At 39.4% G+C, this 26,280-nt stretch overlaps 2 protein-coding genes across 2 annotated transcripts in view; one reads left to right on the top strand and one right to left on the bottom strand.

The window, feature by feature from the left end:
- Nucleotides 1–26,280, top strand: part of LOC143354272 (uncharacterized) — a 148,660-nt gene that overhangs the window by 32,655 nt on the left and 89,725 nt on the right. The window lies entirely within an intron of this gene.
- LOC143354273 (neural cell adhesion molecule 1) overlaps nt 18,675–26,280 on the bottom strand; it is a 252,015-nt gene continuing 244,409 nt past the window's right edge. Inside the window, exon 7 of the mRNA XM_076788234.1 lies at nt 18,675–19,074. Within this exon, the coding sequence (XP_076644349.1) occupies nt 18,965–19,074 (110 nt within the window). The 3' untranslated portion in view covers nt 18,675–18,964. The remainder of the gene's footprint in view (nt 19,075–26,280) is intronic.

Raw genomic sequence — 26,280 nt, 5'->3', positions numbered from 1 at the left:
ATTTTCTGATGTTCCGCGCTGTGACGCGCTGTTCCGTATTGCTTGCATATTTACCCATGTGTACTATGTACACGCACGAACGTCATTTTGTAATACAGCATTTCCGGGGCACATTACTAAATGCACGTTCACCGGGCGCTGACAATAATTAATCTTATTACAGTTTCGAATAACTTACTCGCTGGCAGTCATTCAGTTAGCTCGCGTCCGCGTCGAAAGTTACAACGATTGTGTCGGGAAACGTAGCGAGAAGTGTCGCGAAAGCCGTTCCATAACTTTTAACGAGAATAACGAAGCTTGCTCCGTAAAAAAAAACAGCATGGATCACTTTGGTAGCGCACCTGTTCGGCTGGGAACGAGATCGCCCGCGTTTTCTCGCCGGTGCAGGGTGAATGCTATCAGGGTGGCCTGAATAAACGAATCTCCTATTCAGCCAGCTGATCGCGTTACGCGGGCCCGTGAATGGGTCGAAAGGTAACCCGGCAGAAAGCAAAAGTTGACTTTCAGCGCAAGGAATTTAGCTCTTGAGTGCGCGATTTGCTGCTGCTTTCGATTTCCATGAAATTAGCTCAGCCCCCCCCCCCCCCCCACTCCAACGCGTTCATCTTCTTTCTTCGTGTGCACGCTCATTGAACCCCACGCGAAGCACCATTTCATCTGGAATAGCATCGCCGGGATCGATCTTTCCGAAGCGAATCGTACGCGTACGACCGTGCGATACTGCCGGGCGTAATAGACCGCGAGTCTTTATGCGATTATACCGCATCGTGATTTTCAGACGGGAATAAACGTTCCCGGGGATTTTTCTCGGGCTGGTTCTCGATGTCCGACTGTAAATATGTGTGTTGTCGACTTGGTGGCAACGTTGCGCCGTCGTCTGTCGCCGATCTGCCGCCGATCTGCCGTCAATCTGCCGCCAATATGGCAGCAGTTTGGTCACGCGCGGCACACGAGTCTGTCCAGGTGAATTTGTCAACGTGTTTCCCAGTAATGTTAACTGATTAACTCTCGGGCGGGCTATCTTGCTAAACGTTTCAACGTAATCAAGTTAACAACTTTCTATTCACATGCTACTATATCTTTTTTAGTGTGCATATCACGTGCTCGAAGATACCTCTTTCCATTTTGATGATACGAAAAATTTATATTGCTGTTTCATCTTACCACAAGATACATATTGTATAACGTTGATCTTCCTGAGGTATTCGTACTTCTGAACCACGACGTTCCTGCATTATAATTTACAAGAACAACGTACAGCGAGAACGTAGATGAATCACATAGTTTGGTGGTCTTGGCGTTTCCATTTTTCACTCGGCTGCATCGACAAATTGCGTTATTCAGATCATTAACAAACTTCATCTCTTTCGGGTAAATGTTTTAAGTGGATGCTTCACCGCGGAACATAATGAGATCGTTAACGCTATTTCGCGGTCAAATTTCCTGCTAAGTTATTCAAAACAACGTTACGTACGTACTATTCGCACGGACACGCATTCTCGATTATCCTTGGAATCTGCAAATTAATCCAAACTAAGTTCTACGAATTATTGTAAATTAGTAGCCTTTTTTTCCTTCGCGATGTTTATTATTTAACTTTTCTTGGACAGCATTCTATGCATTGTGCAAGAACCCGACCCATTAGCAGGTCGTTTTAATTATTATGCGGATAAACATTCACAAATTATTTGCACATTCGCTTAATTAGCAATATAATTAATTACCACTGCCCCACATGCTTGCCCAATCAGGTAATAGCGAATAATAATTATGTTATTTGTGTTTGAGTTTATCTGCACACAAAATGTAGGGAAATAGGAAAATTATATGAATACGGTTGAATGCACGTAACAAGCACTTCCGCTTCGATGGAAGCCTTGAACACAAAGCCCGTCGTCACTGCTCAAGGAAAACCAGAACTTCGTCGGAACCGTTTCACCCACACCATCGCGAGTCAACAAGATCCGATATGTGCCGTTTAACGTTCGGGGAACAACGGAACTGTCCTTAGGTCGTATTATTTAGGTGACGGCTCATTTCCTACGTAAAATCATGGGTACAAAACCCTCTCTGGCTTTGGCGTTGCGGTCTACTTTCGACGAGCTTTTTACAAAACGAATACTCTCCTTTCGGCTCTACCAGAAATTGAACCCCTTCCAATAACGCTGAATAAAATAGTAAAACACTTTACGTATTTATCTGAAATGCATTGTCCATCCTGTATATCGCATAACTTTTTCATTTGCGAAGATCTCCTCCAGGGCTTTAAGGCAAAACGGGGCTAAACTTCACCTTGGCAACCCAGAAATTAAAAAATTTTTTTAATATAATCCTGTAGATTTTCACGAGAAAATTCCAAAAATCCAAGTTTTAAGGTTAGGAATTCGCCGAGTCAAAAGTTATACGTGTGTAAATTTGAGCGATTTTAAACGTTTCTGACAGGTAAAAGCAAACGTGTAAATTTAACTATTATATTTCGGTTTCTCTTCGGGCGCGACATTCATGGTTGCACTACTTAACGGCAGGTGCACGCTGATATGCGCATAATTGGCTTCGGAAAAAGGCCGGAGTTTCGTCTCTCTGCGCGTACTCTATCACTTCGTGTACACTCGCTCCTTACTGTTTTGTCTACCGGCTAATAGAAAGTGATGGCAGATTTTCTCGTGCAAATAACCTGCACGGATCCCTTAAGTAGTACCACGAGGTCACCAAAATTGGGGCATCCAATTCCGAGGATTCTGACGGAGCAGTATGTAACATACAGTGACTCGCATCAATATTCGTGTGCGCCACGAAACGTAAAGTACAGAAACCAAATAGAAATTTATTTCTTCCATTAACCATCTTAATGTGTTCAAAATAACACGTCAGTATTTTCAAATTCTTTTTATCTTTCTAACGTTTTAAATTACACCTACCGGCTTTTGTCGTGACTAGACAGCGAGTAATTATGCGAAATAAGTTTTTACTGTTTAACTGATTAGACAAAAAACCAACGTTAGGCTATTACCGAGATAAAATTTCGGAGGTATGTGGAAAGAACTCGAATTGATATTAATTTAAGCATTATTCACCTCGTCGTAAAAATATAAAATTTTCGTCAAGGTCAGATGAGATATAACAAGTTCTGAAAAATCGCATTGGGCGTCGCGGAGATGGCTAAATTTCAAGTTTTGATCTGGACGCGACCGAACGTTGCAACAAACTGTTACTCTGCCGTTCTTTTACCTGTTTTTTATCCGCCCCCTTTAAAACGCAACAAGAAGGACGCGAGAGCAACTGTCGAACTAAATGTCAACCGAAGAAAAATGAGGAGGTAAATACAAACGCGAAGGGAAAAGATAGGCGCGTTTTACTGGCGACTCGTTCGTAGAAAAAGATGGCGCGATAGGGACATTCTTCAAACTGTATGTGATTATTGGACTGCAGATTTTCAGGCATAATAAAAATGTTCCGCATTAATTGTAAAATCTGGGAATTAAATAGAAATTAATTTGTTCGCTTAATAATTTCAGTGGGTTGAAAATAATGTAACAGTATTTACTCGTTGTCAATAATAAAATCTGCAGTCTAGTTGTAATTGTTTATCCCGGTTGGTCTTTTATGGGATGGTCTCGGTTCAATAAGCGGAACACACATGGAATCGTGTATTTCATGAGTGGATTGTTTAATCCGCAAGAATAACAAAAAATTATTCCGTGCCAATACGAACGATAAATCGTATCAATCTCATTGGAAGTTATAACGCGGACAAACTTTCAATGCAATTTTCCTTTGGCCGGATGACGTCACGACGGCTGGTTGCTGCTCTGAATTAGAACGATGAATTTTTATCAGCGATAGCAAAAATGTTTCGACCATGAATTCATTTACCTGGTTGGAGCGCGCGGTGTTATTGTATGGCGGCTTTGTGACTGCGTCCGGTGAATCCGAATGAAGTTGTAGCTAAAAACCAGTAAAAATTGGGTTGTTCATTCGTGTAGCAAAATAAGCGATAGAACAATAGCTTCTCCTCTATTTATTTTCACGTTGAAATTATTCTGTTCGATCGAACAGCACAACAACGGGTCAATATTTCTGTGTTTAATCAAATCCGAGATATATTGAACGTTCGTGGAAAAATGACGGAGATTCGAAGAAAACTTCACCCTTTAGTCAGTGTCTACACTATTCGATTTCATTGTCTTACCTAAGTATCAAGTCAGTCCATAAATTAATTCATATTTGAGACACATTTATGGTTAATTTCATCCTTCCATGAATCATCTGCCACGGCAAGAAAATCAGTAGAGTCTGCTAGCCGACGCAGACAGCAGATTTGCAGCAGGCGGTTGGTGCAGCGCCCTCTGCGCCATCAAATATCTGTTACGCCATCTAGCGACGAGTTTAGTGACTGCAGTTCCTGCCATAGAAGCGACTAATTTTCATTACTTTGTAGGAAAAACAGAAATGTATTTATTCAGATTTTTCAGCAATTTCTACTGCAATACATTTATTATAATTACAATGGTCGCTTTTAGTCTTCTTTAAAGCGAGAGGTCACTTAAATGTGCAATTGTATACGCGCGCCCTCTATCGTAGAAATTACGCTAGAATTCGTCGCTAGATGGTGGCATCTGTTAAAGGTCTGCTGCTAGCAGGCTCTGCTGTTAATATTGCGCTAGGTTGCGGAAAGAGATCGTCTTTTGTTCAAATGAACTTATGAACTGACCTGACACGTATTAGACTGCGGATCTTTGTGCAAAATAAAAAATGTACAAGTCGATTACACGATATATAGAATTCTCCTTCTGCTGCATTCTTCAAACATCTTTAACAACGTTAATTGCACGAATTCACAAAAACCCTTTTGCACACGTATACCTAAAGAAAATACAAAAAATTCATTTTTTGAAAATAAACCCCCCGAGTATCCCCTTACATACAAAATCAGTTCTAGCGAAAAATAAAGAAAAATATTATCAGAGAGAAGTCACAAATTCTTCGAATGTCCTGTTGCTCGTTATAAATGTTAAGTAACAATATGTACAAAATTAATTTGAATTTTACATGAAATGGAAAATCGTGGTTGTCACACGTGACACTGGTAGCAAATGTGTTTCAATTACGCGATATTGTTATGAACGCTTAAAATCCGCAATCTGCTTATGATAATTCTTAAACCGATGAAACGAGGGAACATAGTACAGCTCGACAACTTAGAGAAGGGTATAGTGAAGGTCAGAGGATCGAGCCACGAGCGATTTTTATATATGGCAAGTAATTGATCAGTGCCGAGACGCATGATCACTGGAGCTTATTGTTAGAGCTCTTCCCTCGCACTGTCATCGTTGACTCCTCTTTTTTGACTGTATTATTTCTCCTCCTCTGTTCCCGTAGAAACAGTGCTACCTGTGCATGTTCTATACAAACAGAATACGGTATGGAGAGGGGGCATAAGTGGGTCAGGTGGCCCATTAATGGACAGCGCAGTTATAGTTACACGCTCCTACACGCATGCACTGCTCAGAGAAGAGTCTAACAATGAGCTACCGTTCTCCCAGTGTAGAGCACCTTTCTAAAATGTTAAGCTGTACGCAGTTAATAAGCGTGACAATTTGTGCGAATCGCGGGCCTCCCTCTATTCGATCATGACTGTTCAATTAATATTTGAACGTGGTGTACGAGTTGGCCTGTGCGTGTTGAACGGATGTGTGCTTAAATTATAAAGTTATGTATCTGTGATTGAGGAATCGCACACAATGAGGATGCTTGTCTTCCGCGATATTTCAGTGATATTGGAATAAAACGAATTAATATTGTCCCGTACTTCTGCCAAGAGTTTCAATTCTTTAATTCTATATATGTCGCCAAGGCCTCGATGATAAACGTCGTGGAATTATCCCCACTACCGCGGGGTATACCGAGGCCTCGGACGCCGAGTAGTGTTGTCGACATATATCGAGAATTCTTTATAAAAATAACACATTAAAAGATGAAATAAATTTTTTGATTTAATTACACAACGTCTAGAAACAGTATAGCAAAGAAATATTAAATTCCGATAAATTTCCCGACACCGTAGTGTCGCGTTTAATTTAATGACGAGTAGAACCGTCACCGATGACCCCACGTTGAATTCCTCAATCGTCGAGTCTGAGAGCTACGCAATTTAAAGAAAGTACGTCTGATTTCATTCACTACTTTACTTGAAATTTATACATGAGTATTGTACATGAAATAAAGCGTTCTGCGCGAATTAGTGCAGAATCTCGACTCTAATCCGTTGCGACCGACTCATCGTCAATGATACATGAGAACGTATACACAGATAAACCAGTATGATTACGATTTGTTTAAGTCACTTACTTAATTTAAACGTTATTTTGACGTGCTACGCGTTGCTCGAACGTCTCTCGTCCCCGCCAAAGGAAACACGATTGTTCTGTCAGCGTTTTGGGAATGCAATGGCTTCGACAAATGTTCGATAGTCTTCCGGCAGTGAAATTGTTTCTTCCTTTGAGTAGTCCACTTGCTTGTATCAAGAACGCAACTTGTCTACGGTGCACAAACATACTTTTCTCCACACGCGCAACGTAGTCGCTTAATTTTACAAGTTACAATATTTTTACAGTGTGTCGTAACGATGCTTCCGCTTCATCGTGATGGCGTTTCTCGGACAATTATGGTCGCGCTGACGATTAGACTGCGGATGTTTCCATTTTTAAGCACTGGTGCACCAATACGTGGATCCCACAAGAAAATAGTAGCCCTGCACGATCTATGTCACAGCACGGACCCGAGGATCGGTCTTAGATCGAGACGTTACTATGTAATGAATATTGGAAATATTAATTGAGTTGTTGCATTTCTTAAATAAACTCTGAATGTTCTCTCAGGGGGGTTAGACTTTTTATTTTATTGTAATTTGCAAGACTGCACATGCCGTAAATGCATAAAATCCGCAATCTACTGGTAATTATAGTGGTACAATGTCGTGTCGTGTTGAAGTTATTGAAAACAGTTGTAACGATCAATATATAACGTAATACAGTATTTTTGTCGCACACGTGTCCTGTAACAATTTTATTAACGTGTAGAACGTTGTTCTGATTTAACAAAGTTTATTTGTATTTAATAATAGTCAACATATAATGTAACGATAATGATACAGTCTAATGATATTTTAATCAACAAAAGGTACAATTTAATGTCTAATAGAGAAAAGTTACAAACATTGAGCAATGGCGAAATTGAATTAATCTTTATATTAAAATGTATATTTACATCGCAATATAAAATATCCTCTCTAATTGTAAGTACAAAAACGATTATCACCTTCATTGAAATATGAATCGTTTATTATGAAAATTATATGAGTCACTCTCTTTCTTTATTCTTTTTACAATTTTTGTAACCATAACCAGTGACCTTCGCCATTTTCAAAATAAACGATTATATACATGGATAACTATATTTCAAAATGTTTAAAGTTAAACGATATATTACAACAAATTGGTGCTCCCTGTAGAAATCCTGTAATATTAACACAAAAATTAATAATTGACGCATTTAATACAATTATAAAGAAGAAACATTTGTATCAAGATAATTTATTGAAACGAATTTGTTTATATTCTGTTAGGATTAATATTGGATTAAAAGTCAGTCTCTGCTACAGAATTCATGATATAGTTTTTGTAACATGCCGCGCATTATCAACAAATCAATTTTGTACATCACAAAAAAAGTGTTTCTGTGAAACCTAAATAAAGTGTGTACATAAACGTTATGTGTGCACAAGTGATAAAAGCACTCAATATAACGTAAGGGAAAGACATAAATATATTTATTTCTATATACATATGGTTTGTATTAACCTAATAACTTATACATATTTTACAAATCAAAAAGTTGTACCATCATACAACGCTTCATCGCTTGGTAGAATAAAATTCGCTTCACAGTTTCTCGTAGACATTATTGCGCAACGTTAACATAAATCGCGAAATAGTGATTGCTTTCAACTACTGCTTATAAATAATTTATTTACAATAATGTAACCGGAGTAATGATAATACTTGATTGTAAGTTAGACGACGCTAGACACATATTTTTTTGTTTCTGAGACACTGCGATTCCAAGTTTCAAATTTTTAATATTGCATACCTATTTTTTAACAAAACCTTCCAAATAGAGGGTGTCACCCCCAGCATCGGGGGTGATTCTACATGAAAAATCAAATCGAAACTGAAGAATAACATTTTTCGTTTCAGGCTTTGTTTTCGAGAAAATCGAGTGTAAAGATCCGTCGGGTTCGCGTGCTATAGTATATGCAGGAAGGTCATGAGGTCATGGAGATTGGTTGGTCATGACCAGACGCGGCAGACGATTCCCATGTATTCGCTGGAATATTCAAAGTCGATTTTCTCGAGAACGAAGCTTCAAATGAAAACATTTTATTCTCTATTTTCGATTTGTTTTTTCATGTGGAATCACCCCCTTCTCGTTTGTCATCACCGATGCTGGGACACCCTGTACACGAGGGAAAATATATACTTACTTTCGCAAGTGGGAAATAACGAAATGAAATTAAGCATTCATGGAATTAGTATTTCATGGGCTTAGTATTTTCATATTTTATTCCATAAACAGCAAGTAGAAAAACTTAGTGGTCAACGTTCTATCAATCGATATTACACTGACTGATAGACTGTGGATTTTCTGAATTGATAGCATATCTGAATATTAAAATGGTAATAAAGTACGGTTTTCACTAATGTCGATTATGTCACTTTGGAGTTGATGGAACCGTGAATGGGGAAAATCAGTTTCTGTTTACTTTTCAATGACCAAAATCAATTGGTGAAGCATGAGTCTAATGAAGCATTAGCATCAGCATCCTCAGCCTAATAGCGATTCAAACAAATATTAATTATATTTCGGCGTAAATTTTCTTTCGAAAATGAATAAGAAACGTTTCGAACAGTTCTGTAGTATTGTCGGCGAGACTCTTGTTTTTCCTGTAGATTTCGTAGGTGACCATTTGCATTTGTTTTATACATGCATCTGAATATTTGCAATCAGTCAATCCGACCTTCGACTTGTGTCAGTAATTACACATTTATCTGGACGTTCGCGAGTGATTGAAGTTCTACTACAAACATACTGAGAGACGCCAACACATTGAAGTAGTTTCCTCGACACAGTTGAACAGTGGTTCTAATGATTAGATTTAACGATGGTCGGGGAACATTACAAACTTTTGAGCATGAGTCCTGTTTTCATACAGTTTCTAAATTGAGACACTCCCGTCCCGTATATTTAAATTCAGTTTGAAAAATAAGAGCTTCAGACAAAATTTAATTCTCCCACGTGATGAACCTAATCGATAGCATTTCCTCTGTACAAACACTGTTACATAAAAAGACTACAATAACGCAGATTTTTTTTTTAGTGGAAGTAATGAAACAATTGCGCAAAAGTGGGATTTATAGAAAAATATAATACAGTTCAACAGCAAATTTTAACAATCGCTGAAATTAGTTTAGCAGTAAACATGGTAACAGGGCGGAACAAAAGGTACTTTTCATTCGAAAAAAAAAATGTTGGTTCCAAACTTTCTACACGGCTTTTGTACGAAGATTGTCGACCATACTGCGTGGTGCAATTAGATTTTGCCTCAGACTTTTATTTTTCAAAACAAATTTAAAAGTATCCGACTGTCACATGATATTACCAATTACATTGAATTACCCTCCGAGCAGTATGTTTCCTATCGCAAGAGTAATTGCCTCCGCACGTAATTTCCCATTTGAAAAGAGCAAAATCCAAAAATTAGAAAAGTAAAAAATCTTCAATTTCTTCAAGAACATTAAACTTTAAATATTGCTACCAGCAATCAATGATTCGAAGTTTCGCGACTCCGTCGCTGCGTAATCCGAAAACCTATTGCCCTCTCAATTATTGATTGCAGTACATTATTAATTGCCGACTGGCGAGAATTTATTTCAATGCTCAGGATATTTTCCGAGTGAAACAACATTATACAGAGTGCCGCGTAATCGACGACACAACCGTAACACACAGTTATTCTGCATGAAAAAGTAAATCGAAAATGTCGAATATAATTTCGTTGCACAAAGGTTCGTTTTCCAGAAAATTAACATTTACATTTCAATTTACAACCGTGCGATCCTACAGAGAGCTCAAACAAGACATAATGAAGAGACACGTTAAACGTCAATCAAAATGCAAATTCTATTTTTCCAGTATATTCACATTCGGCTATACGCTCCCTAATCACTGTATTTATTTGTCGGCGGCGGTTCGGGCGGTGCACGCGTGTAATTGGTTAGTCCCATTAAGTCGCAGTCTCGAAATCAGTTTCGAAACGTTATCTTCGGTAACATACGTTCTCATTGCTGTCCAACTGTGCGCTTGGGAAACTTTCGTTAGGGAACGCGTCGAACTCGTAGCTGATGGTGCATGGAACATTTATTCCTTTCGACGCGCCACCTGGGAACGCAGCGTGCCTAGTCCTAGAACTTATCGAGTCTATTATACGTACACGGATATGTGGTGGCCTCGTATGTCGATCCAAAATCAACGATCCGCCTCGGTGAACTCGTTTTAAGGTAACTCCATAAATCTCGCTGAATTTTTCTCGGCGCGTGTTAGCCCGCGTTTCGACCGTAGGGGATATTAAAACGAAAATATAGATCGCAGTTTTGCTACCATTCATTTTATTTACCATCCTACCGGTTCTGCTGTACAAATTTTCACGCGTCCCTCTATGCAAAATCGAAATTTTCTACACGAACTGCGGCAAACAGGTTTAAAATAAAAATATATTCCCTCTCTCAATCATTTTAGTGGACTGAAAGTAAGGTGACACCATTTGTAAATTCTTCCAATATTTTCACTGTTTTGTGCTTAGGTTATCTAAAACTAGCTAAAATCTGCATTCCGCGCTTTAAAACTTGCATTTTTCGAGTTTTCTCGTCAAAATCGACAGGATTGTATAAAGAAAAGTGCAAAACTTTTGGTCCCAGAAGGAAAAGAATAAACGAACTGGAATTTATTTCTCTTTTTAATGGTTTTCGAAGAGGAAAATGCCGAATTTAATATACTCTGTCGATTCTTGATACAAAAGATAGGTCATTCTATTTAAAGAATTACAATATTTCTCCTTCTATACCATGCAAGTTTTGTGAATACAAATTTTTTCATATTATTATAAAGAAACGGAAATATTTGAGGTGGTCAAAATTATTGGATCACCCGGTATTTACACGTGTTTTGACGTATCCGTGTTGCGAATATCCCTTCGCGATTAATTGTTAATGCATTTCATCGGAGCCTGTTCCGGCCTCCCATTTTTTCGTCGACATCGCTCCGCGCTACAATTACGAGTGTTTCGAAAATGTAGGAAATCGAGGCCACAAAAGGCCAACTCAAAAATGCCCCAGCGAAACGGCTGAAATCGTCGGCACAGTTTAAAATTCTCCGCCGATGCGTGGCATATTATATAAATCAAATAAAACATGTTCGAACGTTTGAGGTTCCGTAAAAACGTGCGCGAATTTGGGACAACCCTCAATATTTATTTCTCCCCGCGTCAGCCCGCTGCAAAAAGGAAAAACACTTGCGGGCTGGTGACCTAGAAATCAAACTAACTCTACGAATTTTATCTCGTCGGGTGGTTTACAGAAAAACGAGGCTGTAGTTTGTTTATCCGCATGAAGGGCAAACTTGAGGGATTTCCCTCTAAAACCGTGGCCGAGGATATTTGCAATTTATTACGGAAAGCGACGATCGCCGTGTATTACGAAAATAGTGGTTCCCCGATATTCTGCTTCGAATCAGAAGAGTTTCGAACAGTGACTTTTTCCGGAACCGGAGGATTCTGTTTTCGTTAAACTTACTTTCGACCAGTGAATAAACTGTTTCACATCCTTCCAAAGGAAAAGAAATATTTTAGAAAAGAGTTGAAGAAAATTAACACATTCGCGACCGGCAAATTTTTTCCGGCGTAAATAATGAAATTCTGAAGCTGGTTGCCGCAAACTTGTATCGCTAAAGCAAGCAATCCCATTAATGCGCCTAATGTTGCCGCATTCAGAAACAAAAACGAAAGAAACGGGGCATTGTTTAATTCATATTACAGCAAAGTAACATTGTTAACTACAACGGATTATGTGTGCCGATCTAGCGCAGAAGACGTCCTTTGGTTTCGTTTCAGTTTAATCGGCTTTCGTTTCGACTGGTAATATTTCGGTGGAGATTTCCTTCCGCTAATCGGATTTTTGGTGTTCCCGTGGCGAACGAGTACGGTCCATTGATAACAATCTCATAACGTGTTGGATTTCGTTTCGTGTCGCTTCTTTTTCCGAAACGAATGTTTAATATAACGCATATTCTTTCACGTTCGATCCGATTTAGAACGTTCGACACAACTCTAAAATTAAGAGCCAAGGCTCCGTAGATTCGCGATAAGGTAGAGTGACCAGGTTACCGACAAAAGTAGGCGAAAAGTGGTTTTACCAAAAAATGTGACAAGTTTAGTCACAGACTTAAGACCCGACGAATCAAGACCAAAACAGATCTTAAATCTGTGTCTGAAGGCTGTGAATGGAAATTATACAGCAGCGATCGACCTGTTGGCTCTGAAAAAGTCACGTGACTATCCCGGGCCCTTAAGAACCTAAAAATTGTTTCCACTGCCAGCTTCGCCGGCTGTACTGAGTGCTTCAGCTAATTATAATTGTACCACCCAAAATTACATGTGAACTATTTCAAGGATGGTTCCAGAGGATATTTTAATGGTATCGAGTGGTGCATATTTTGGCGTCATCAATATTTTCGTGAGTGGACGCTTGAAGGTCGTATGAAGGTCAACACGGATCTTACGTCAGTGGCTGAAGATTGTGAACGGAAATTATACAGCAGTTACCGACCAGGTGACTCTGTAAAAAGATCATGGCGATTGAAAATGTCCCCGAAAACAGCAATTTCACCGGATATAAATGCACAGGTATGAAAACGAAAACAACACCGTAACATTTTTAGCGCATACAGAGATCCAGTCTCGGGAGAAACGGTGGCTAGAATGGAACGAAGGAAAAATTCAAGCGTGTTGCACGCGTATCGCGTCGATTGCTCGATGATCGGCCAATCTCGCCGCGAGCATAAACTCAATGAAGTCCGAAATATTTGTCGGAATTGCTGGCGAACGCCGGGGTGTGAGGGAGGAGGAGGAGGAGGGGGAGGAGGAGGAGTAGGAGACAACAGCCCCACTTCCAGCATTCGAGCGGAATTCCGGGCCGAGGTTTTGTCGTAGTATTCGGGTCACGGTGGATCCGAAGCGCGGAAAATACGTTGCTTCTTATCCAAGAACCCGCGAAAACCACCAGGCGTTGTGTTCTCAACTTCGTGCCGCATAAACGTTTCCAGTCATTCGGGATTCGTGTTTACGGCCGGCAAAAGGAATACCGAGGATAAGCAGGGTAATGCTTCCCTGCGTTGATGGCGCTTGTAAACGAACCGTTCGCGGGATACCAGTCTTCGACGCGTTCCCTTCGCGAATTTTCCTATCTTTCTATTGACGCCGCTGTGCCAACGGCAATCCCCGAAACCGCCGATACTGTGGACCATTCCCACCGCGACGAGGTAAATCGCAGTGCTGAACAAAATGATGACCCGTTATAGAAGTACTATCTTTCTGTTCGGGCTAAACTTTTCCTTGCCGGACCACAAATTTAGGACTTTTTTTTAGACGATCCCGTAGATCTTGACGAGAAAATGCCGAAAATCCAAGTTTTAACGTTAGGAATTCGCTGGTTCGTTACGCTAAACGGTTTTGTTACACGTGTCTGTGGTGCCACCTAGCGGCTCCGACCATTGGACGACGCGTGACGCTGAGCACGTACCAACATGGCGGCGTCCTTACCTGTGAAAACGCTTGGAATCGTTCAACTTTAAACGCGCATAATTTTTTAACCAGTGAATTCCTAACGTTAAAACTTGGATTTTTGGCATTCTCTCGTCAAGATTTACAGGATTATATATAAAAAAGATAAAAATTTCTGGGTTGCCAAGATGAAGTTAAGCCCTGAAGACACAGTTCATACTAAATTGTAATGATTCAGAATTGTCCGACCGAATACTGGGAATTACACATATGCATACAGGGAGTCCCAAAAATTTTGTACTTCCATGAAAAAGAATATTTCCGGGGTGATTTTCTACCTAAATTATACGAAATATATAAATATGTAAAATGTCTCACTATTTTATCGAGCACTGTAAAATGGTGAAATGAATTTACGACCAAGCGAACGCGAATCACAAAGAAACGCAATTAAGATATTGAAATAGCCTCTACCAGCTGAACCGACGGCCTTTTTATTGTCTAACGAACCTGGGTCAATTATTGCATGTTAATTGCATATTTTGTATCCTGTCAAATATTTTGTCTTTTGAAGTTCTATGCCGTAATCATTCTTGAAATGCTATCAAGCCATTGGAACGACTTTTGTTTGGCTAGGTTAATTAACTGAATACTTTGTAAATTAGTAAATGAAATGCTGGGTAATTAAGGATTTTATGGGGCATCAAATACGGATATTAAATTTTTTGCCATTTTTATGATCCTGCGTTACATTCGTGCGAGGAACCTAATATTCTATACTTTTATTGCATTAAAAAAATTATATAAAATATCTAACAAAAATTACGCGTTTTAACATTTATCGAATATTGTAATTATTGTGAGTTTTGGAGTAAAATGTTACGTATGCATAATATAAATGTCACAAAATCGTAATATATGATAGAAGTTGTTAGGACAGTGATCATTTCGACAAAAAATTTTAACGTAAATACTTTCTAAAGTGTGAACGTAGTCAGTCTTATCTCATTCTACTTGGCTGAGCAAGCATTGACTTATTCTACTACTTCGAGCGTTCACAGTTTACAGGCAACGAAACACGTCACATAATTTAACTCAGTTAAACAACAATTTATTGTATGCGATAATTATTACGCCAGCGAACTGCTACCGGCGACAAAAATTTATTGTGTAACATTAAAAGGACGAAGAATAAATGATACCTATATCAAATGGGACACTAAAGTTTAAGAATGTCCTAAGCCAAAGTATAAAGAAGGTGACCGTAAAACAAAAGGAGTTAGTATTTTTACGTTTTATTACTCTTCCTCCAATAATATAAAATAGGCCAGAATTGAATCGTTAAATTAAATAATTATTGTATTTCAATAATCCATTTTCATATGATATTTATATATAATTTAATCAATTAATAGAGCTTTTAAAATAGAAGATAGAGCTTTTAGTAGAATTACATTCCCTTTTAAAGTATTTATAACCTGTGAAATTTATTAACGGACAAACAATTCGATTTTGTAAACATTTCAATTTGCAAAATCGACCAATAATATCGTGATTGTAACGGGAAAAACAGAAAAATAGAGTTTGTGGTAATTTTCTAAGTAGACATCGTACCAATAGAATGCAGAGTGACAATTGAAATGAATTTGGAGAAACAAATAATAAGTTTGAATCGTTGAAATTTGAGAATCTGTTAACTAGAATTATTGAAGTGTGTTTGCAGTTCAGGATGATGAAGGAAGGGTATAAAAATTCTGCGTTATACTGGCTTCTCATAAAAGCGGGTAATGGCTGCCGTAAAAAGTTTCGTTTGGAAGTATTCGCGTAACCTGTTTTTATTGTATTATAAAAAATGCTCGAGCGTGGAAGTTGCGAGATGATTCAAAAACCAATGATTAAAATTAATTTTACTTTTAATTATTTCTCGAGAATATTTCTCAATCGAGGTGAACAATGAACAAGGGTCATTGAAAATTGTTATTGGTGCAGAGAGACTGAAAATTTTAATTTTAATTTAATGACAGTACTTTACGAAATCTTCATGGAAGAAATAATTATTTACAATATTGAATAAATATTGTCAAATATTTATTTTGTTAAATAACTTATTATACTCAAATCTCTAAATTTCGTTTTTCTACGTAACCTTAGAAGCTCATTTTCATAAGAATGCAGTAAAAAGTTCGAAAACAGAGTCGCGTGTTTCTGCGGCAAATTGTTGCTTTGCATAAATAAAATGGAAAATAATACGATTTTAATTATCCCATAAATTGCATAGAATGACTGATTAATTTTATCTGCATTTCTGAACCGGCCCGAGAAAGATGCATTGTTTCTTTCAGTGGTTTCGCATATCAATGAACTTAGCCTTGTTCTTTATTAAATGTCATAAATCATGCTATCCCGGCAAGGTAGATTTCTACAGTAGTCATAAATAAAGAAGGCTAGAAGTTCTTAAAGCTATGAACATAATGGAAACAAAAATGTCATCGCAGACGGTACAGCGGTATAATCCAATAGATCATCAATTCTCATAATTTTCAGACTTTTTCGTGTTCGTTTCATAGACTGAAATACCGTGACCGAAATATACTCTACGTTTCTGACCCGTAACGAATAAAAGTCGGATGACATTTCTGTCGGACAGGCGGACTTACTTAAACCTCAAAGTGATCCATCGGGAAAAACTCGGTTCTCCCGGGCACAAAGGGTTCAGGATCGACGGAGACAACAGTGCTAAACCAGCCCCTATTAATTTCTCTAGTCCTTTCGTAGGTTGGTCGTTTGTCATTGTCAGGCGATACTATTAACCCCGGGCGCCGCCGTGCGCCGTTTGATCGGGAAAATTATTGCGACTGCATGTGAAATTGTCACGGAACAGGTAGCGTTCATGAAAGACTGCTTTCATCGTGACATCACCGCACCGTGTGTGAGCGGACTTCAAAGCTGTAACCTCTAATAGCCTCGTCGGAATTGAAAATAGACTTTTTCACAAGAAACAGACGATTTCTACCGATAAGAATGGCGTCAACCGAGCTTTTGTTCAAATCAAATTAGCCTTTTCTCATTTAGCAGAATACGGGGATTTAAAGGGTGTCTTTAATTCATTTGGCATGAATTGAGCCTCGGTTCAAATTCAATTATCGTTTTTCAAAATAATAGGTTAAAACATTTTCGATCCCTGCAATAATTTTTTTTTTTATCAAACATGCATTACACGTTTTAAGGAATAAATCACATTTTATAAAAATCAGTTATGGATTTCACAATCCATTGTCAACAAACAAAAATCTGAACTGAAAATTTACATCCCATAAATGCGAACACAGTGTCAGCCCCTCGGTGTATATAACTCCAACTATTTGAAACTGAATTGTGTTAGTTTCCATTTTTATTTCTGTTTAACATATTCTCAGAAGACGATCACCAATGTATCACCGTACTTTCAGGTGGAGGTTGTTATGGAATTTATAATACATATCAGAAAATTCAACTTATTTTGTGCACAGAAGATTTTATTACTATCTTACAAGCTCACAAATGATTTTAGTTGAATATAAGCTGCATTGTTAGATGAAATTGTCTAAGTGCTAACAAACAGAAAAATACAATTTCCTTTATTCAGCTTTTAGCGTTTAAGAATTGTCGAAATGAAACTCGCGATCATGCAATGTTGTAGAATATCGTTCTAGGGAACAATTAGTGTTTCATCCGCATCTTAAAAAGAAAAAACGTTCAATAATTTAAATTGAAAAATAAATTCCGGCGTGATTATGTACTATTCCGCATAATAAGTAAACAATTATTAAATCAATTGATAGTAAAACATTATCCATGGAACATAAATTTCGTTATTTCAGATTTACGTAAATTTCCAGACTGATGTGTGAGAAGTAGTGCATGTCCACTAAAAAATGAACTGAACTCAACCGAACTGAATGTTCATAGGTTCAACAAAGTGAACCACACATTCTCGATATTCCGAATGAATTTCTTCGCATTGAACAGTTCCAAAATGGATTCCCACTACAATTACCTTACATCCGTAGCATTAAAAATGTCTCGCACATCGACCATACCCACACGTGTAAACCGTTTCGCGAACACCGCCAATCTGTAATAGACCCTTCGAACAGAACGGCTCTCTCGATTCTTTGTTCTCGGCCGAGAAAATGTGTGGGTGTCTTTTGTTCCGCGAGAAACAATAGAAATATCCCCTTAAGACGAAACGATCGAAGGGTGGCGCGATACATCGCCGATCGACCATCGCGCGAAAAGAAAACAGCGAGAGAACGTTACCTAAAAATGTGACGCGTGCCCGATCTGGCGACGGTCCAACGCGGCCTTGAACAACGAGAGCCTGAGACCTCGCGGATCCTTGATCATGGTAACCGCAGAGGGTTTCGTGGATCGCACCGAGTCCAACTGTCTCATACTAAACACCCATTTACATGTCGACGAGCTCTCTCTCTCTCTCTCTCTCTCTCTCTCTCTCTCTCTCTCTCTCTCGCGGAGATCTCGTCGAGTTTCTCCAGCGGTCATCTCGCTCGCCCGGAACCAAAGAGGAAAGTCTAATAGTCTGCGGGTCTGTAGATTCGGCGTCGCCGTAAAGAACCGTGCTAGTCACTGGAGAACAGTTCCCACTCTGCTCCGACCGACACGCGGAATATCTACGGATACAAACAAGAAGCCGAGAACACTGATCGCTGTTAGACACACTGCAGATTTGCTAATCCTCGAGCCGGCTCGGCGGTCCTCTAGCACCAGCCAGAATCCTCGAGGCCACCGATAATACTCCTCGCACTTCTAGTGTTTCCTTGACGGCCGCTGATCTGCCTGGTCGCTCGGTGGATCGGGTAAAAGAAAGATCAAAGGTGATATATTGGGGGGGCATAAGGTGGTTACTGGTGATTGAGACGCTTCCTTCCCCTGTTCCTGCGATCCTGCCGTCAATTCTCTGTTTCTCTCTCCCTCCCTCTCTCTCTCTCTCTCTGTCTTTTTTTTTTGCTTGATTAAATAAAGGGGAAACGACCTTCGGTTGTGTTCTTATTGGAAAGCTCCGTGATCGACCAGTCACCTCGCGAACGATCCGGCGTGCAGAAGCAACAGGAGCAACGCGAGAGTCCTCGTCGCCGCGCCGCTGTTGCTCGAGTTCCCATGTTGCATCGCCGCAGGATGCTCCCCTGAAACAAATAGCAGGCCACAAATTACCACGGGAACTGAATTTCCAACGACTGATCGCGACGCTATAACGGCTTCCGTGGAAAGCATCAGTTTGAACGGTACGCCACTATAGTGGCTTCCGTGGAAAGCGTCAGTTCGAACGGTACGAACCACTATAGTGGCTCTTGTGCCCTCCGCGGCCAGGCGCGCCGTCCCTGGGAGACAGAGTTGCGGACGACCGCGCCGTACCTGGGAGATACAGTTGCGGACCGGTAAGTCTTCGTAGATTCGCGATAAGGTAGAGTGACCACGTTACCGACAAAGATGGGCGAAAAATGGTTTTACGTGCCTCAACTTTTCGTCCTTATATGAGAATATTTTGTCGCTGGGAAAGGGCTCGTTCAATAGAGGAAGGTTCAATCTAGCGCGCGCTGGTCATCAGCTGACGAGATTATGCAGATATTACTATCCCGGCCCTTAATAGGTGAAAAATTGTTTTCACTGCCAGCTTCGCCGGCTATACTGGGTGCTTCAGCTAATTATAATTGCACCACCCAAAATTACATGTGAACTATTTAAAGGATGGTTCCAGAGGATATTTTAATGGTATCGAGTGGGGCATATTTTGGCGTCATCAATATTTTCGCGAGTGGACGTTTGAAGGTTATGCGAAGGTCAACTTCCTTCTTTTAAATGGAATGAGGAATCTTTTAATCAATGGACGCAGCTGACATTAGTTATAGAATACAGCATAGTTATAGTAAGACACCGTTACTGACACACTAAAAGGCGTTTGCTTTTACTTATTTCCTTTATTTACAGCACGGCACTTTTGGAATCAATAGAGTAATTATTGTGAAAAGTAGGCTTTTCGCACACGTTTCGAGCCAAACACCGCACCGTGTGTTAGTGTTAAATAATGTAACAGTGCCGGTCATTGGCGACACCCGCAACAGTCGGCGTGTTAAAAGGGTCTTTAGATAAAGCAGTCTGCAGTCGATCTGCCCTTCGGTTGTTCATCGTCTGCTATCGTTCCTCGCGTTTATGTGGGGCCCAGGGTTCGTAAAGAGAGGCGCCCCGGGCGACGCCACGGCATTTCTGTCACGCGTACATTCTTGCCCGTTAAATACGCCAGGATGGCGCAGAATGCGGAGAAAATCGGCTACCAGGGATAAGCCAGGCTGAATTGTACGGGAATGACAAATATAGGAGCCGCTAGGAGCACACGGCCTGTACCCGTGTTGGTGCACGCGCACATTATCAATTTCAAGCCGGCTGCGTTCCACTTTGCGCCGTCTCAAAACTTTTTGGGGGAAATAGTTTGAGAAGCGCGTCGCTATTCACCGGGGGGCGAAGGGAATTGAACGGCGAGCTCTCCTGTTAAGCAAAATCGAATTTCCGGAGGTTTCGATTGAAAGTTATGCGGCTGCGTATTTTCCAAGAAAATTTGGTTCGCCGTAGGAAATTTGTGCACACAACTGCCCTCGCCACTATTTCACCGTTCCGCCGCCGCGAACTTTATTTGGATTTGTTGCTGCACGCAGTTGGTTCACCTCTCTCTCTCTCTCTCTCTCTCTCTTGTATTTCACAGTACAGTAGACTACCGTAGAACGCGATCAACAAATTGTTCAAACAAACTGTACACATGTGTTTCTAAATAATTCTTTGTACACTGGGTGTCTCAAAAAGGTCGCGACCATTATAACGTGATTCTGCACCCCTGGATAGGAGAGGATCTGCTAAAAAAATGGACCGCAGAAATTTGACCTTGAGCTTCTTTTCAAAGTACTAAAGTACTCATCGCGAAGAACATCTTGTTATAACACTGTGAATCAAATAGCGGCAAATAAGGGATAAATAATGTGCGATAGTTACACGTTCGTAGAGTTAGAGTCCATTTATTGTGGACGGTTATTGAAACGGAAACAATCAACAGCTTGCAGTGTCAAGTCCGTTTAGTGTGTGGAGTTTGTGTATTATCTACGGCCGCAAGTTGGAGTTAGAAATTTCAACGTCACGAGTATTGAAACTAACACACCGAGTGTGTTGTGATTGTGTCGAGTCGATGAAACGAAACATGAAGCCAGAGCCCCGATTCACATGGGTACATCAAGTTAGAATGAAAGGAAGACCATTTCTACCAGAATTTCCTTGGTTAACCGACTGTGTTGAAATCTCCATTTTGATTATTTTCCAAGATATGACGAAACGAAACTCGGTGCCTCAATTCAGGTGAGCTTCAAAATCGCCGTTATGATTATTTTACAAAACAAGAGAAATGCATGTTGCATGGGACAAGGAAAAATTATTTTTGAACGCTGCACAAACAAATTGCAACGACTGCAAGAATGTGCAGTGTTTACTTGCTGTGGTTGCGTCGTTTGGGACTTGTTATGACGTCGCACGAAGGAAAATGGTTTAAGAAAGAAAGTTTGCCAAATGTTAAATTAGTTTTGGAACAATACTGATTGAAACTTCCGGGACTCGATCTCCGAAGAAATGAAATAGGTGTCACTTGCTCGGGACGTTTAGAAACGACCGGGAAAATGGCGTCAAAGTTTGTCATCAGTAGCTCTGGAAATAGTTTCTTCTTGCAATTTCTTGAAGCTTTTAGCTTTCTTGGAATACGTCAAGAAAATGGCTGAACAAGAAGCGGAAACACGATCGTGGAATCCAAGTTTGGCAATAAAGTTTATAATTTTGGAATTAATTTTCTTATTGTTAAGATCTGCACACTCCCTATGCGTTTCCCAATTTATTTTTGTGTGTTGCACAAAAACGAGTTTAACACCTAACAATTTTCCATGGTAAGTTTGTATTATACTAACCGAAAGAAGGTACAAATGCTTATCCCACGGGCGATTTTAGTCGCAGACTCTGGACCCATTTAAACGCAAACCTTAATTTCACTGTTAAGGATTTCAGTGAAAGGTTTCCAATCGAATTTTCACGTTATTCCATTTGTGCATTTTCCATTACCCATTTACCTTTATTAGTAGGTTCTTTTGTCGTCATTTCTTTCATTAACTATTGTAATGAATCAAAATACATATCGACACTGAAATTAATTTTGTTTTTGTATTTGTACAAAATGCTCGATAGGCTTCCCTTTTTACTTCAATACGCAGTGACATTTACACATTATTTGACAAGTAAGCTCTGTTAATATTGATCGACATTAACCTTTTATAGAAAATATAAATTTACAATAGCATCATATTTTATTTAAAACTCAATAGGAATTTATGGAACACATTTTGCTGATTAAAATTTTAACGTAAATGGAGAATGAAATATAGTATAAATAGAAATATAATATCGGATAAAATAATTCTGGCTTAAATAAAGATGGTAGCAGATTTCACATCGAGAGAATTGATTTTAGTACAGCGGTCATTTAAACTTTAATAAAACAACGAAAAAAGGTCGTATACCAAGTTTTCTTGCGGCGTTGTAAAGGGAAGACTTCAATCGTCGAATCTACGGAAGATTTATTGGCGAAAAAAATTTTTCAATATTTTTAGAGACGCTTCAATTGGCAGCATTCTCGAGAGAAAACATGTATTCAGTTTTCGATCCTCCACGTTGTGCAAGATTGTCCTAAGCAAAAATTAATAAGGGCTAGTAAAAGCAGAAGCTTCAAAATGAGACGAGGTTTATTGTTGTAATATTATTTCTAACGAAACTATCGCAGTTTAAATATCGGGGATTTCTGCAGAATTCGACATTTAGTGTCCAAATACTTTCTGGAGTGTTATACCTTCTGCGAAGATTGTAAGCCCCTCAAGTATTGAAACTTTCCCGTGCCACTCCCTGTACAATATAGGAGTAATTGTCTCCCTTTAGAATAGGGGACGGCAGACATTTCGTTTTTCATTAGCTACCAGCACGTTTCTATCTTGCTTGTTTCCGGCTGCTCATTAATGTTTCTAAAGCAAGTCTGTCTACTATTAGCTAACCCCATAATCTGCTGATCACGGGGATGGAATTACAACAGGAGAATACTGTGCCTACGAATGAAAGTTTTATTTCATGGCGGATAACAACCGGGAACGATTCCTAATTTGTTTAATTTTTGTAATTTTTACATCGCAACTTTTAATAAGTACGAGTCAATAAGTAATGAAATAGTTGAAATGAATCTTTCTCGAGGTTTCAGATACTACAGTAAAGTCTTGATCTAAGCCGGACGGAGCTGTACGATCTTAGTCACTTCGCCTGTCCCCTCGCGTGGGAACCAAGAAGGTCGAGCTGCCTCGGTCGCCGAAGAGTGTAAACATGCCGTGTGACCCGATACCGGCTCGGGTATATCGGTGTGAACCACCACTAATCCAGTTACAAAACTTCTGTAGTTTTCCTTATTTTTTTACGGGACCAACTTGTTTGTGGCATTTCTCTGATTAAAATGACACTAAATACTAATACAATTTGAACTTTATTTAGTTTGCGCAAGAAAATAGTAGCCCTACACGATCTATGTCACAGCACGGACCTGAGGATCGGGATTGGATCAAGACTTCACTGTAAATGAAAAAGCTAGTGATTAATGACAGCATCTGAGGATTGCTCAGTGAACTGTATCGGAGTATCCAATGGAATGTGCAAAATTTTAACCGTCGAGCAAGCCGAGACAGTTGCGGGAATAGCCGAGCAGAAAATTCGGATAGCATGCATTTCCTTTTCCCCGGGGCAATGGGTTTCCTTCGTGAACACCTCCACGATTTTGGTTGATGCCTTTTTCTCTCTCTCTCTCTCTCTCTCTCTCTCTCTCTCTGTCTCTCTCTGAGAATTCTGCAGTAGCCCGTCCTAATTTACGGTGTGTAATTCGACAAACGATCCTGCGGCGCAAGAAGCACTCATTTTTCAGTGAAAACGACCGCCAACATTCCGAGAGAAAAAGTAGCCATCCGCGGCTACGAAATGGCGACGAGTTGCTCCCGTTGCAAATATATATTGGCAAACAAGGCCCCCAGCTTTTTCCGCGTCGTTGACCGAATCGATTTGAATTTCATTCATCGGCAACAACTTATGTACGTAACTGATATCAATTTTTTTTTTACCGATGCTTCGTTTCAGCTGTCCGATTCAGAACAGTGTTTTTATTTCTCCGCTTTTTATATGAACAATACGTGTCCTGGTACGAAATACAGCGTTTTTTTTTTAAATATACAGGGTGAGTTACCTGAACAACTCGGTTGCCGTTGGCATAATTCCATGTTAATAGTTTTTTTCTTAGATCGACGCGTGGAGGTCATATGAAGGTCAACTCCGGTTTTTTAATTAGAATAATATATTGTACTTTTCTGTGCACTGTCTAATAGGGCGTTTCCAGACGCGTACAGTGACTCAAGGTCATTCAAGATCGTCGAAGGTCAACTGCGATGGAAAATCTTTTACTCTGACGAACTGCATCTTCGACGAAAATGAACGATAGGTGGCAAACTTAGAGGCTTGAAGCATTAAAATGAGTCCAGATCTATTGTTATACTAAATATAAATATAAATAAAGAAAGTATAAATATAAATTTCGAGAATGGAACATGTAGTTTTAAAATACTTTTTGGATCCGCCATATATTGCTTTATACATATTCAATTTATTAAAGCCACAGTATAAAAGATATAGTTATTGCCAATGTAATTTAGGTGGCACATTCAGCTAAATCACCCTGTATACCATTCACTCTGACTCATATTTCTATGCTTTTTTTTTGGTAGATTTCATTTCGCACGAACAAAACCAGAAAAATATTTTTCCATTTTATATATTTCCGAAAAATCACATCCCGCATCGTATGAGAATTCTTCCCAGCACTTTTGTTTTCTATATTTGGTACACACGTTTATTCTTTCCTTTGATGTGTTGTATTATGTATATATACGTTGCTTGGTTATTCTTACTCTCGGGGGGGGGGGGGGGGGATATACGTATCCTCTTTTTAGCAAAGTTCTTTGTTGATACCGAAGTATTATTTTCGGTTCTTTATATATTTCCTTCTTAGAAACTCAGCGCGCTATTCGAGGATCCGTAAATCGGAATTCTCGAACGAATAGTTTCCAGATGTCGGCAAATTTGGTATTCAGAAGGACATTTTTATGGCTGAAGAAACTTTGAGACTTCCGAGCCGGAAACTTATAATAGGGTTACATTTGGAAACTTTTTTTTTATTCATATGTAAAATTATATTTTACCGAATCACTTTTTTTAATCTCGAAGAATGGCAAATTTTTACGAGGCAGATTTTCGGAAACGGTTAGTTCCGCACGAACATCAAACTCTTTGGAAACGTATTGTCTTGCATACGACAATTCCAGCATTTTGTAGATACACTGTTTACTCTATATATGTCCCAAATGCCTAGCTCATAAAAGTCACATAAAGTCCCAGCATGGATCAAAAAGTAGTATCTCCTGGCCGATATATGTCCGTGGCTAGACCCCTCTTTTAGACATACATCGAGTAAACACTATTTTGAAATTTTTATACGTTTCTGAAATACACATTTTCATAAAAATCTGAAATTTCAGTTTGTTTATGTACCACGGGAGGAACTCAGAATTTTCGACAATATTACATTTTTCATAATAAATGTATCGCCGAAATGAGTGGAAGGTTGTTTCGAGTTTCTTTGATCCGGGACAGTATTTTAACCAATTCCGCGTCCACGTTGCCATAAAATGTCCATTTAATTTACTACTGTTAGCACTTTTCACCATTAAATGCATGCGCACCCGTGTATTTTCCTGTGGCAGTCCCAACACAAAGAATCTCATTAAATTTCAGCTTTCCCACCCCCGTAATTTCGGAATCCTTGCCTCGGGTAGCACTAAAACCTCTTTTCAACGAACGAAAAACGTCACGTGCTAGGCGACGAATACGATAACTCGGTAAAACTCGGTCAACTCGGTGGAATTTAGAAGAAACATACTGCGTCGCTCAGCTTACTCGAAGTATTCGGGAAAGGAGTGCGACGCACTCGAACGACATATGCAGAGACGCTCCTTCCTCTTGTAAACCGCGCTCAACTTCAGATCTGCGTCATCTTTGACATTTTACGTAAACGCGTATCGAATGTGTATGTATATACTCCGGGCGGTTTGTGAATCATTTAACGGTCGCGAAACCCGCGTCCCAAAAAATGAGAATACACCGCGTTGCTTCCATAACATTCGCATTCAACATTTATTTCCAATTTTATCAACTGGAAATGCAGTTCTGATAAAATA

Source organism: Halictus rubicundus, chromosome 5 (genome assembly GCF_050948215.1).
Source record: "Halictus rubicundus isolate RS-2024b chromosome 5, iyHalRubi1_principal, whole genome shotgun sequence".
NCBI lineage: Eukaryota > Metazoa > Arthropoda > Insecta > Hymenoptera > Halictidae > Halictus > Halictus rubicundus.
Note: the sequence above shows the minus strand (reverse complement) of the source record. Positions and strands in the feature narration are given on the sequence as shown.